The sequence below is a fragment of the Corvus moneduloides genome, chromosome 14, assembly GCF_009650955.1.
Source record: "Corvus moneduloides isolate bCorMon1 chromosome 14, bCorMon1.pri, whole genome shotgun sequence".
NCBI classification, from domain to species: Eukaryota; Metazoa; Chordata; class Aves; order Passeriformes; family Corvidae; genus Corvus; species Corvus moneduloides.
The window spans coordinates 5341036-5355611 of NC_045489.1; the positions used below are offsets into that span (position 1 = coordinate 5341036).

Consider the following 14576-nt stretch of genomic DNA (forward strand, 5'->3'; position numbering starts at 1 on the left):
AAAGAAATCTGTAACAACTCTTTTGAAAGTTCCAGTTTTGTGAATTTGAGTGCAGACAAATATAAAAAAACTCTTCTATTCTTTAACTTTTTTATTTTCTGAGCACAATATTTCCAGGTGTGTCCACCCCTTGCAACAGAACATGGACAGGGAGGCAGCTGGGATGTACAGCCACTGGTCTTGATAAAAAGCAAGGGTCTATTTGTGTTTTATTCTAGTTTTATTTCTGTCTTATTTTTCAAATAGAGGGTAATTGGAAGATAAAGTCAATTTGTTTAAGCATGAAGTAATTACATTAGATTAAGATACCAAAAATTATTCATAGCATTTATCAGCTGCCAGTTTGGAGAGTACAAATATTGCATTGGCCATACAGGAAACTTCTTAATTTGTCCTAAATCTGTGTTCCAGGGACTTTGAGAGTAGAGCTTGACTTATTCCCAACATGCTAAATCTAGGAAGTATGAAAATTGATTTTTCACTGGTTTCTTGGTAAAATGAAGTTAGAGTGTTTTCTGTTACTAGACCAAGTCAGGCTAAATAGACATAAAACACTTTGTTCTTCTCTGACTGAAGTCAAAGTCAAAATTCTTACGAACATGAAAGGCAGCAATATCAAACCTATGATCTTGAAAGGAAACACAGTGTATTCCATCTGTGGAATAACAGGAACATGCTTTGAATGCTGGAATACACACTGCATGTTGTTTACACTTAGAAGAATTACTTATTGCAATATTTGCATAAGTGTTCAGCTCTGTTTAATTATGGCTGTCTGCGAGGGAGGGTTCCATGGTGTGGGCACCAGATTCAAACCAGATTTCTTTGTAGAGCTGTAAAGTCAAATTCTAGCGAGACGGACACAGATTTCCATCCATATGAAGGAGCAGATTGTTTCACACAGTCTAATTCATTAAGTGTTTCATTCTCCCTTCTGAGGCACATCTGGAGGGCTGTGCCCAGGTCTGGGCTCCTTGAGGACAAGAAAGACAAGGAACTGCTGGAAATGGCCCAGTGGAGGCCACAAAGGTGATGAGGAGTCTGGAGCATCTCCCTGGTGAGGAGAAGCTGTGGGAGCTGGGTTTGATTAGTCTGGAGAAGGGAAGACTGGGAGAGGATCTCATCCATCCATACCAGTATCTCCAAGGGGTGCCAGAGGATGGTGCCAGGCTCTGTTCAGTGGTGCCAGTGACAGGACAAGGAGCAATGGCCATAAACCAAACCATAAGAAGTTCCACGTCGACATGAGGAAGAATTTCTTTCCACGGAGGGGGCAGAGCACTGGGACAGGTGCCCAGAGAGCCCCAGGAGCGGCTGAGGGAGCTGGGAAAGGGGCTCAGCCTGGAGCAAAGGAGGCTCAGGGGGGACCTTGTGGCTCTGCACAATTCCCTGACAGGAGGGGGCAGCCAGGGGGATCGGGCTCTGCTCCCAGGAAACAGGGACAGGGGGAGAGGGAACGGCCTCAGGCTGCACCACGGGAGGGTCAGGCTGGACAGCACGAGGAATTTCTTCATGGAAAGGGCGGTCAGGCCTTGGCAGGGGCTGCCCAGCGAGGTGGTGGAGTCCCTATCCCTGGAGGTGTCCAAGGAAGGTCTGGACGTGGCACTCGGTGCTCTGGGCTGGTGACAAGGTGGGGATCGGTCACAGGTTGGACTCGCTGGTCTCGGAGGCCTTTTCCAGCCTCTCTGATCCCGTCACGCCACGTCGGGAGCAGCTCCCGGCGCCTGAGGCGAGGTGCGGCGGGGAAATGGAGCCGTGTGACGGCGCGGCCGGCAGGGGGCGCTCCCGCGGGCCCGTGGGCGGGGCTGGAGGGGGCGTGGCCATCGCAGACCCCGCCCCGCCCTCCGCGCTGTCCCCGCTGCCGCTCCGGGACGCGGCAGCAGCGCCGGCGCCATGGTGAAGATCGCCTTCAACTCGCCCTTCGCCCTCAAGGATGAGCCCAAGAAGGAGGCGGCCGAGGCGCTGGTGGCCGACAAGGTGCGGGCACAAGGGTGTCCTGGCCAGCGGCGGCGGGGGGAGGAGCGGGGCGGTGTGAGGGGGGGCGCGAGCAGACGAAGCCGCCGCCATTTTCTCGCGGCCGGGGGAGGCGGCGGCGGCCGCGGGGCTCGCGCTCCTGTGGCGGCTGCCCCGGCGCGCCCTGCCCGCGGCTGCGGGAGCGTCTCCCCTCGGCCGCCAGAGGCTGCGGGGCCCCGGTGCCGCGGTGTTGTCCCTCTCCGCAGCCCCGTCGCGGTGCGATGTCCCGTGACACCCCCGGGCCAGCGCCGGCACCGGGTGTTTATCTCGAGTTGGGCCCGTGCCAGCGCCGCGTTTCCTGACGGCGCTTTAAAGCTCCCAGCTCGGCCCTGGGCCGGCCGGGGAAGCGCAGGGAGAGCTCCCCCCGGCGTGGGCAGCGCTCGGCCGGCGCCTTGCAGGCAAACAAAGCGGGCTGAGGCTCGTCCTCCGCTCCCGGCGGCGCTCGGAGCCTCCCGGCAGCTGCGGTGAGGCGTCGGTGTCGCGCTTAAATTAAGAAACCTGCCATAAAGGGTTTTAAATAGAAACCCAGGCTAGCACCCTGTGGTTGGCTTTTCCTTCCCAGCGAGCTGCGCGTCGCTGGCTTGAGTGGAACTTTCCCAATTTGTGGGAAATTTGTTTTGAAGGTGTCTTGCGTTTTAGGCAGGTGGAGAAGCTCAGCCTGTAGGTAAATACATCAGTGGTTCTAGACGGGGAAGATGGCACGGGCTGAGTTTATTTGAAATTGGAAGGTAAGAAAATTTTTAAAACAACAAAACTTGTGGAGTTGGGCTCTAGTTCTTTCTTTTTTTTTTTTTCCCTTCTAAGCTGTAATCAGGAAAGCAGCTTCCCTTCCAGCCTACACAGCCTCACCTGAAATAGCCTCCCTTTGGAAGGAGAAGGGATGCAGAGTGATTTTCCTGCTCAGTGCACTCTTCTGAGCTGTCAGAGCTTGATGTGTGCACATTTAATATAGTAGCACTGAATTACAGGATCAAAAAGAGAGCAAGTAGGAAAACGGGGTAGATAAAGGATTTAAAATTTGAAGATGTCATTAGCCTGGCCAATTTCTTGTGGGACAAACTCCTCAGCTACTCCTGAGGCAACTGGTTGTACATACATTTACTAGCCCTGTACTGTGAAGGCTTTGACTGGAATAGTTCTAATAAACACACCCCTTTTTGTGTTCTCATGAGAGCTGCTCCTCTCAATTTGGAATATCCTGTGTGTTTGCACACACGTACTTGGGTTTTTAACAACTCTTCACTCTGGCTTCAGGGCTTGGAATTGCGTGTAAACATCAAGTTCATAATTTTATTCCAAGACAGACTTGTTGGAGTGGTTGTTAATGTCTTCTTTTGCTGGAATATTTGTGCAGAGCAAACAAGCTTAAAGGCTAGTGTTGGCTGAAACAGCACAATAAAAGTCCCCTGGAGTATCTGCACAAAACTCTTGAGCTTGCAGAATATTCTCCCTGCAGGTTCTTTGGGGCTGTCAGCAGTGTTAAAACAAGTGACTTTTCTTCTTGTCTCTTATCCCTCGTTTTCTTTGCTTGTTATGGCTTAGAACTGCATTTTCTTTGTAGGTTTTTGATGACTTTTATCTGTTACTTTTGTGCAGAGGTTTTGTAACCTGCTGGAGCAAAATCTTCCTATTGTGTTCTCTTAGCAGCTCTGTCAACTCTTCCCTCTCAGGTTCAGCTGCCCACATTGCTGCTTAATATGCTGAACCACCTTTGCTTTGTTTGAAATAGGTGTAGTGCAAGTGTAGCTAATTAGATGTCGACATCATCCCTGCACTGGGATGGCTGGAGTGCCAAAACTGGTGCAGACTGGTGTGTTCAAGTAGGGACAGGCTGGATGAGTAAGGACCTCCAAGGTGGAGGTGAACATGGAGAGAACAGAATTAATCTCCATCTTACAGCTGCTTAACCCTGAAAGATGATTTTCACACAGTGCCATAGAAATGTGGCATCATTCTGACTTGAAACCAGGGTTTGGCTTTGTTTTTGTAGTTTGTTTCTTTTTTAACAAATGCTTCACATGCCAATTGTAGCAGCTCGTGTCCTGCTGAACCAACATTTTTGTGTTTGGAGGATGCGCGAGTGGAATGTGGGAGTATTGACTTTCACAAAACAGCTTGGGGTTTGTTTCACTGCTTGCATAACTGATGGCTTTGACTTTTATGCTGCTGCATCTTGCTGAGCATGGAAATATTGCAACCTCGGTGATAATGCTGGCGCTTGTTGGGAGCACAGGTCATTAAATGTGTTGTGTTCTGCAGGACCCAAATAAAGAAAGGCCATGGAAGCTGTTGTGCCCAGCCCAGCCACTGATTCTGGGAACACCTCAAAGGAAAAGCTCTTTTACTGCGAAATCCAATTTTCTTCCTTCCTGACCAGGACAAAGAGCAGATCTTGAAAGCAAGCTATTAAATCCTGGAGTCAGGAATCATTAAAGGGACCTTCTTGACCAAATATAGAGATTATCTAAACATTTTGGGTTTGGTGGTTGTTTTTGTGTTTTGTTTTTTCCTTTTAAAGACTCAAGCCCAGTGTGTGATTCCAGGAGGGAATGTCTCTTCTGATTGTTTAGTATTTGACAGTACTTTTGCTGTTCTCTTCACTTGGCTTGCCTGAGCCTTGCAGCTGGAAGTCTGGGAAGATGCTGTGGGAGCTCTGGAGGGTTAAACTTTCCTTTCAGACACCACCTCTGCCTTTGCAGTGAGGATTGCACAACTCGCCACCTACCTGAGAGTAGTTTCCTTTGGGTGCAGTCATCCTTGTTTGAGAGAACACTGGGTGGGGGAAAACAAGCTGCTGAGCTAAAGAGGGAAGTTTCAGGCTGTTGGAAACAAAACTTCCTGGGATTTGGGTAGGAGGGAGGTTATTTTGAGGCTGCAGGGTAGGATGTGCCACAGGGACTTGTTTTCATTTGGCATAATTGGAAGCTGTGTTTAAGCTGACGAGTGGTTTTCTTTCATAATGGACTTTGCTTGTGCATATTAAAAGTTCCAAAACCTGGTGACTCGTGTCAGTTGTCTGTTCCCCAGCCAAGAGACAAAGTTGCATCTTGGCTTCTTCTGTTAATCCAGCTTTGGGAGGAAAAGTAATGTTAATGCAAGTGATAGCGAGAGGAGGAGGGGAAAGAGGCTTTACCAAAAGGCCTGAAGACACTGTGTACCTTTAATGACCTTGATCTACAAATCCTGCTTTCTTGTACTAGACCGTGGCTGCAGCACAGTATCTTTTGTTACAGTTATTTAACTTTCTTACAATTCAAATAGTTCCTGGACAAAGGTTTGTCTAGAAAAACATCCTCTAACTCAGAAAATACTCTTGGTGCTGTTTGAAAACTGATCTTAATCTGATGCAGTAACATTTCATGTGAGTGTTTTCTTATTTTATGATGCTGACTTGTAATTCCTGCACCTAGAAGAAGTAGAAGATGGTGGGTCAAAGTGAAGCAGTTGATAACAATGCACTTTAAATTCAGAGCAGCTGCCCTTTCTAAGTTCTCACCTTTCTTTATTTAAAGGACCCAGAAGTTGCCACACACAGGGCTGAAAACTCATCTGGAAGATGTCTCTTGACTCTGCTGGGCCTGGCGTTCATTTTGGCAGGGGTTGTTGTGGGTGGAGCCTGCATCTACAAGTACTTCATGCCAAAGGTAATGTGAGAGTTCTTTTTTATTTAAACAGCATTGATTAAAAAAGGTGTAAATGGGTTATCACTAGACTGGAAAGATGAAGGGGAAAGAAGGATCACGGGGCCATGAAGATTGTGTGTCTTTTGGGTGTGACGGAGCTGTGCTCAGTCTCGGCAGACAGAAATGCAGTGTTAAGAGCTGGTTTGCTGTGAGGTAACTGCCCTTGCTCATGTCCCAGCACAAGGTGTACCGTGGGGAGATGTGCTACTTTGAGAACGAGGGCCGGGAGCGTGCGGTGGAGCCGTACTTCCTGCCCATTGCCGAGGAGGCCGACATCCGCGAGGACGACAACATCGCCATCATCGATGTGCCCGTCCCCAAGTTCTCCGACAGCGACCCCGCCGCCATCGTGCACGACTTCGACAGGGTCAGTGTCCGGGGGCACGGCCGGGACCGGGGACAGGCACGCACCGCTCGGGGGATTGCGCTCGGGGCTTTAAAGCTCGCTGTCAGCGCGAGTGCTGCTTGGGTTTTAGCGTGACACAGCTGACCCTGTGAACTCTGTAACAGTGGGATTAACTGCAGTGGTGGTACAGTCACTGTGGGTAGGAACTCTGAGTTGTTTCCCAGAAAAATGCATCTCAGTGCTGTGCAACTCTACTGGTACCTGTGGGATATCTGGAAGTGCCTCTTGCTGTTTGGTCAAGAATCCCATGTAAATGGAGAACATCATAAATATGTGTTAAGGGGCTAAGGATGCAGCGCAATGTCACAGCAAATTGTAGGATTGCAAACAGGTGTGGGCCTTGGAGAAGGGCATTGAAAAATCACTTCAAGCAGCTGAAACTTGGAAGCTGACAATGCTGTGTAGTTGCATGGAGTTTGTGTAAGGCGAAGAGGAGAGGATGGCTTTCATTTGACTTTTTTATTAAAGTTGTGTTGATAGTGTTAACATTTATCCTCAGTCAGCTGTAAAAGCTCTCAGAGGTTGGTTGTAAATCCAGCCTTGGCAATGCAGATAGAATAAACAGATAATTCTAGTTGCTGCAGTTCTTGTGCTCAGTGGCAATGCTGATGAGATTATTGTAGGGACTAATACTTTTCCTGAAGAACTATTTAAAGGGAACGATTGTTATTGGCAGCTGGATACCTTTTGTTTGTACTGTGCTTAATTAGACCTTTTCAGTTATGAGATCATACTCCCAAATACTTCCTCTGTGTTAGTACAAACTGTACTCCTTTACAATTATGGCAGAAGCTGCTTTTCCATTCAGCTTTCTCTTATCTGCGAAAGTTTTTTAAACTATTGCTGTAACCGCTTGGTTTACCAAAGTGGTAACAGTTCAGTTCTTACACGGAGCAGTTCCTGAATGCATCACTTCTGTAGTAGCTGTGAGTGATATCCAGCTATTTTAGCTTGCCTTGCTCCTGGTAGAATTGTGTTCTGCTAATTGAAGGCTCCCTGACTAACTGAAAACTTTTTTTAAAACAGCTTTTGACAGCGTATCTCGACCTGCAGCTGGGGAACTGCTACGTGATCCCGCTGAACACTTCCATAGTCATGCCTCCAAGGAATCTGATGGATCTCTTCGCCAAGCTGGCGGTACGTGGGAGCTTTGCTGCTGGGTTCTGCTGACAGGCTGCCTTTTGCTAAGAGTGCTGGGTGCTGCTCCTGAACTTCAGGCCCTTGCTAGAACAGTCCTCCCTCCATCAGAGTCCATAATCCCCCAGCTCAGTCACTGCACTGAAGTTAAGGCCAGCTGTCAGTGTATATTATGTTGAGTAGATTCATGCCTAATGCTCTTATTAATACCTGGCTTTATGAGAGCTGAAAGCAACCAGCAGATAAGGCTAAATTTAGCTGTTAGAAAGGAATTTGATAAAGCTCCAAATATCATTGAAAGCCTAAACCTGAGAGTTACTCCCAGCAAGCTCGGTCGCCCCGTGAGGGTTTTGCTGAAAAGAACAATGTGAACTTGTTCCCCAGTTATTGGCGCTGCAGTTATGAGATCACCACAAGCATTTGACTCTTCAGTGACTAAAACTGGTGTTTTTCCAAGATGATTTGTGGGTCAAGTTAACAGAACTTGTTGCTGCTTCCCACTTAAATGCAATACTTGGCTGTCATGTGTCAAATGGACTTTTTAAAAAAATCATTGACTCTCTTACATCTGGTTCTAGAGGCCACTGGTCTAGTTTAGCTTGTTGCAGTATTTTTTTTAGCTCCATGAAGATAAGCTGTAAGTGTATGTCCCTGCCCCTGTTTTAGGAGTTGAGGGGTAGGAAGCTGTCTCAGTAATGCTGGGAGCATCTGGTGAAGCCTTTTGTAGGTTGGCCTGCCTTTTTTATATTAGAAATACATTGCCTCAAACCTGGAGCCTTTCACAATACTTTGTTTCTCTTTTAGCTGCAAATTTTGTGTACAGATAAACCTGACCAGGTTCTATTTACATTTGCTTCACGTGAGGCTTGCAGAGTTGAGGTTAATTGTGCTTTGTTTGGATGTAACTGCAGCTGTTTGAAATGGCCTCTGTCAGTTTTTAACTTCCCTGGTATGCAACTGGTTGAGCTCAGCATATCTTGGTATTAAAAATCAGGAAGGCTGAACTCTCCTGCTTGAATCCCTTCCAAAGCAAAGAGTAAAATGTAGTGGTAAGCGGCAGTCTGTACCTGCAGGTTTTGTCTCTTCCAGACTGGCTCTTACCTGCCCCAGACGTACCTGGTGCGTGAGGAGATGGTGGTTACAGAGGAGATTGATAACGTGTCTGATCTGGGCATCTTCATCTACCAGCTCTGTGTGGGAAAAGAGACCTTCAGGCTTCAGCGCAGAGACCAAATCATGGGTAAGTTCCCCTCAGGAAAAAGCAAAGGTATTGTTTAACTAGGGAAGGGGTAAATACTTAAACCTGGGGAGTTTTTAGTCTTGGGGATCTGAGTGCTCAGCAGAAGCTGAGGCTACTCCTGATCCTGCTGGGTATTTCCCCTCCCTTCATGTCTGAATGTGAAGTGTCATTTGAACATGCTGAAAAAGTTTCAGTTACACAATTACAGGCTACATGCCCAAACCAAATTTAAGTCTGTTTCTGTTCTATCTTTTGGTTGAACTTAAAAGTTAGTTTGACCCCAAAATCCATATAATCCATCAGAAAATGTGAGTCTCTGTAGGCACAGCTCATTCTGTCCCTGTCCTATCTAAAACTGGGTTACAGGAGCACCAAATAAAAACATTTTCTTCTGCTTTACTTGCTCTGAAAAAAAAAGTAATTGAACAGTGAGCTCCGGACATCCCAGACTTCCTCTCTGAAAGAGGAAGAACGCTCCAGAGGAACTGCTGAGCTCTGGTTCTTTATTGCCTGTGTGCTCCTGCCACTCTGTGACAGGGACTGAGCTGAGGTGTCTGTGCTCCGACCTACTGGGACGAGGCCTGGGGGACAGAAATCTGGTGCTGTGAGTTTTGCTTCAGTGTAGCTCAAAGCATTTCATGTTTGCTGCTCCCACCAAACACAGCGAGCTAACCCTTAGTCAGTTAGAGCCTTTCAGAATGCAAATGTTTGGTTTGTCGGGACTCTGTGCTCTGGTTTGGCTGCCAAGCTCTTAGGCAAGAGTTTCCTCAGCCCAGTTGCAGCATCAGGAGCCACATCTGCTGCTTGCTGCACACAACATCCTGTTGTGGATGGAAGGAAGGCTCCCTCTGTGGGAGCAGCAAAGGGGTTCTGTGTAGGGCACATGAAGGAACGCTAAATGCTGTCCTCATGGGAGGCAGAGGCGTGTGACTGAGCTGTTGTGAGGATGATTTTGGGAACAAGGCTAAATTGACAGCTGCTGTGTCTGTAGACAGCCCCGTGAAGAGTGTTTACGATGTTCCCTGAAATCATCCTGCTCTAACGCGTTGTTGACATCTTTGCCGCAGAGCAAAAGATTCCTGCAGAGCACTTGTACAAAAGGATTCTGGTAAATGGAAAATGCTTCCTGGTACTGCTGCTGTGCTGTAACTCTCCCTCTTTGCCTGTGGAGGGGAGAGGGTGGGAAATCCAATCAAAGTGAGGAGAAAATTGTTCAGGGGCCAATCTTGCCTTGCCTTCCCCACCTCATTTCTAGCACACAGTGTATGAGCCATGTCACAGAAATGAGACTGCAATGGATAAACTCCTGGAACTTCTCTGGGAAAGTCTTCTCATTTCTTCTCATTTTGCTGGTGCTGCCTTGGCTCTCAGCTTTTGTGGAGTTTGTGTGTTCATCTGTTAAACTGACCTCAGGTGCTGTGGCAATTCCCTGGACTTGTAACTTGGAGGCATAGGAGGCACCCAGGTTATCCTGTTGGGTGAGCATTGGAAACTTCACCTCCATCCTGATGCCTTTGAATTGAAGGACAGCCGGGATTTTAGGTGTTAATAAACCAAAGCAGTGTCCTGCTGGGGTTAGGTAAAGAGGTGGTGCTTCTCTTGCTTACTCTGAACAATTCTCTTCTAATTAAACAAACTAAATCTCTGAATTACTGCAAATGGAAGTGATTGAGGAGAGCAGCTCTTTGATGGTAGGACTGCTGTGTTCTTGTCTCTTACTGAGCCACAGCTGATACAAGTAAACTGCCTGGATCAGACGCAGTGCTGGCATGTCCTGAAATAGAGAAAAATCACTCCAATAGTGTTAGGAAGAACTAGAGTGAGGTAAATCCTCCCAAGGTGAAGTGCTCTGCAAAGCACACCCTGTGCAAATGCACATTGGGCTAGGGATTTGGGATGGAAAACAAGCCCATAGCAGGCTCTGGTGGCAGTTCCTGGCTGGAGAAACACAATGCATGGAATGATTGTGTCTTGTAACGATGGAAGCTGGCAATGCTTACTCTTCACTCAGCCTCTTGTTGTCTCTCGTCCCCAGGTGTGCAGAAACGGGCAGCGGAGAACTGTCACTCAATCAGACACTTTGAAAACTCTTTCGTGGTTGAGACAAAGATTTGTCAGCAGTGAAAGGTGACGGATGGGAGGTGACCAGGTCACACCTTCTTGGAGAAGTCAGCGTTAGACATCGACTTCTGCAATTAAACCGTGCAGTGATAATCAAAAGCCTTATGCATTTTCTGTGTATTGCTTGTATTTCAGAAGACAAAGTCACCATTTCAGCTTTCGTTGATCCTTGGTATAACTTTTTAGTTGTCTCATGTAAAACTTAAATTTGAGTAAGGTTTTTTTAGAAAGCTAATATCAGTTTATCTGTTGAATGTGTTTGATTTAGTGTAATCTGGGAATGGCAGAAAAATATATATATATAAAAATGTTAACCAGTTCCTTGGCTGGAACCAGTTATGTTCACCTTAACTTTCACAGAATGATTAATATTAATAATCTGTGGTTTGCACATCTTGTGTAGTTCTGTAGAATAGCTCTGCACTCCGTATCCTGGCTCAGAAACCTTCCTGATCTGGCTCATTAAAGGTTTATTTTAACGACCATGTGTGCAGCATGTAAAATCCAAGCTCAGTGATCAGAAACCTTTAACACTACCCTATTTCTTTTTGTGCAATTACTGTATTGAATCGTATGTATATTTGGAACCTTCCCTGAGCTTACGTTGAGTTCTTCTCCCTTAGTTTGGTTTTGTGGCATTTAGTTGTTAGATTCAGATAGAGTTGCTCTTAAAGCTTGTCAGTATTTTTGGTTATGACTTGATTTATCCTGTAACTTCCTATTTCCAGGGTCTGTTCTGGTATAGCTCACTTGTGAACGTGACTGTAGTTGTAAACTTAAACTACTTGGGCTTATATAAACTTTTTAGATCAACTTTTTATGAGCAAGTAGCATTACTGCTGCAGTCAGAGCATTGTTCCCTTTTTTTGGAAAGCTGCAGTCTAAAGAGAATGAAGAGTTAGTGTCCTGCAGTTGATAAACCTGAGAGTTTTATTAAGGGACTTTATATTGGCATAAATTCTGCAACCCTATAATAAATGTTTCTCTAAAACTTCGGTGTTTGTGTGATTTCCTGGTGCTCAGAGGTGAGGGGGGTGATGCTGTGGGCCTGAGGCGTCGTGCAGTGCTCTTCTCTTACCCCTCTTAACTTGTTTTTGAGCTTGTGAAGCTGAACTTCTTCTTCTGGTGCTGTGGAAATGCTTTGTGGTGCCAGACAAGCTCGAGGAACAGAGGGTAGAACAGACAGCTCTCTCCAAACAGCATCCCCCAGGGGCAGCTCGGGGGGTGTTCACTGCAAGGGCAGGATGTATTTACAATTCATTTGAATATTGCTGGTGATGAGGCTGTGATTGAAGGTTTGCCTGTCCCAGGCTGTTCATGGGTGTTAATGAGGGGCTGTTCAGCACATCGGGATAGGCAGAGCTTAATGAATGTTTAGCTTTGACCCTGAGCTTTGCTGGAAGCTCAGACAGGAAAGTCCTGCCCTGAAACTTCTGGGGCTCCGAGCTAAAGTGTTGCTGAACCCTTGTAGCTTTCCTGGAAAGTGCCTGGGATTGTGCAGCTGGAAGGAAAGCAGCAGGATTTCTGCACAGAGAGCCTTGGGGAGGGAGAGGTGCCTGTAGGAGTTGCTGCTCTGTCATTGCCCAGGAAACTGCAGGAGAAAGGAGAACACAGGACTTTTAGCACAGAAACTAACACAGCTCTTCCCCCAAGGATGTGTCCCAAAACCAGAGCTTTGGCTCTAGAATAGTGTGTGTAGGAGAGTATTTCAGTAAATTGAAGTGTATAATGAAATAAAATGCTGTAGAAAGCTCTGATTCCTGTCACTGTGAGCCAGGTTTCCTTCACTCACGGGGTGTTACTGGGAGAAGCAGCTGTGCTGGGAAGTTTTTCCTCCAGATTTTGTGCCTTTGGACAAGGGGTGATTTCCTGCTCCTCTGCATTGGATGGGAGGATAACCAGGATGGGTTCTTTTCATAACCTTGAGCGGAAGGACTTGGAGATGTGTTGGTTGTGGAGAGCAAGAAGCATCTGCTTGTAGCAGTGAGGTGTGATTATATGGAAAAGAAACCCCAGGAGTTGCTCTTTCCAGCTCAGAGTGTCCATGGAGTGGATGCACCTCCAGCCAGGAATGCTGGACCTGCTTCCACATGGGCTGGAGCACTTTCTATACCTTTGGAACGAAGTGAAGTCAGTTCTTTCAGATGTTACTGGATGTTCCAGGCAGGGAGCCAGGGACAGCAGGAACAGATTGTTCTCACCTGCTCTGAGGTGAGCAGGGAGCTGGATTTGGTCACACGTGTGCTGTGCTGGGCTTGTTACCTATCCCTAAGCGTTTTAGGCTGGGGCTGTCCAAGCCAAAATGTTGGAATTTTCAGGTACTCCTGGGATCTTCTAATGCTGTGTTTGGCTTTGAGCAGCTGCTGTGTTCAGCTGGGCTGTCGAAGCAGGAGGGAGCACGAGTTGGAGGAGTCCTTTGCACCAGTAGATGGCACAGGCAGCAAACACTTGGGTGTAAAGTGTGCATAACTGGTCAAAACTTGGTGCGTTCATCCAACAGACAGTTTTTCAGCTATTTTACCAAAATTAAACCTAAAAATGGTTTGATCAAAGCTTCCTCCACCTGGTGCTTCGTGTCTTGGCTTAGTTTGTGTCTATAGTAAGGAACATTTTTATAATAGAGCTGTAACTGTGTAAAACCCTGTTAGTATCTGAGTAGAACTGTACTGCAGGCATGGGTGTGGTGACTGAGGGCGTGACACTGCCGGGATGCAAATGCAAACTCATTTACTGTAAGAGTTTCATTTACATCTGTGTTTACTGCAAAAGCATCCTGTGGGTATGGCACAACCAGCAGGATCTCTGCAGGCACTTCGGACTGCTTCGTTGGGGGAGCTGGCAGGTTCATTTTCTGACCCTATAAATTAAAAATTAGATGTAAAATTTAAATACTTCTATCAGCGTGAAGCTGGCAATGCAGTGGTTTGGATATTTCCTCTTGCAGCATGACATGTGGGTTCGTTTGGGGTTTTTCTAACCAGAAAAGCACATGAGAAATCATTAAGAACACAGTTGGTTTTGGTTCTCGGAGGAGATGCTGTTGCCCTTAGAGAACCTGCTGCTCTGTGTGACTGCTGAGGTGTGGGTGGCTGTGGTGACAGACTCTTCCATTAGAGTATGTAATAGTCTAAATTAGAACTTCAGTCTCCTCCAGCCTTACTGTTGATAAAAATCTATAAAAATTGAACTGCTTTGCATATATAAATATCTTGAGGTAAAGAGCTGGAGAAAAAAAATAGGGGGAGTGTGGAGACCTTTGAAAAACCCCCTGAGGCCTCAGGCTGGTATGAAAAGGAGCTTTAGCACCTCAGACTTGATAAACTGCTTGTCTTAACCAGGCTTTTCTGGCCGTAAGCTCAGCTCTGTGCTGCAGCCTGTTGCAGCACGGCTGTGCTCGGTGTGGCAGTGAGAAACTGTCGCCTCCCACCCACAGCAGCACTCCCAGGGTCTGTGCAGGGGTCTGGGGAGCAAAGAGCCTGCTGGGACTCCAGCAAGACTGGGCTGGCTCCTGTGGACTTGATTAGTTCTCGGGAAAACTCCCCAAAATCCAGCTGTGCTCAGCAGAGTCTGGGGTCAGTGATGGCTGAAATCTCAGCACTGAACAGCCCGGCCCTGAGGAGAACTCGTGTCCCAGAATCCCAGGATGTTTGGGTTGCAAGGGACCTTAAAGCCCATCCAGTGCCACCCCCTGCCATGGGCAGGGACATCTTCCCTATCCCAGGTTGCTCCAAGCCCCGTCCAACCTGGCCTTGGACACTTCCAGGGATCCAGGGGCAGCCACAGCTGCTCTGGGCACCCTGTGCCAGGGAAGAATTTCTTTGGTATATCTGAATTTCCCATCTCTCAGTGTGAACCCAACAGTGTCCTGTCACTACTTCCTGATGAACAGTCCCTCTCCAGCCTCCTTGTAGTCCCTCAGACACTGGAAGGTCTCTTCCTCCAGAACCTTCTTTTCTGTAGGCTGAGCAGCCCCAGC

At 47.2% G+C, this 14576-nt stretch overlaps 1 protein-coding gene across 1 annotated transcript; it reads left to right on the forward strand.

Annotated features, from left to right (window-relative positions):
- The first annotated feature begins 1803 nt into the window (after nt 1-1803).
- Nucleotides 1804-11594, forward strand: ITM2A (integral membrane protein 2A). Its single transcript, XM_032123897.1, has 6 exons — nt 1804-1977; nt 5526-5657; nt 5875-6063; nt 7129-7239; nt 8329-8479; nt 10515-11594. The coding sequence occupies exons 1-6, from the start codon at nt 1894-1896 to the stop codon at nt 10601-10603; spliced, it is 756 nt and encodes a 251-aa protein (XP_031979788.1). The 5' UTR covers nt 1804-1893; the 3' UTR covers nt 10604-11594.
- Nucleotides 11595-14576: the final 2982 nt, after the last annotated feature.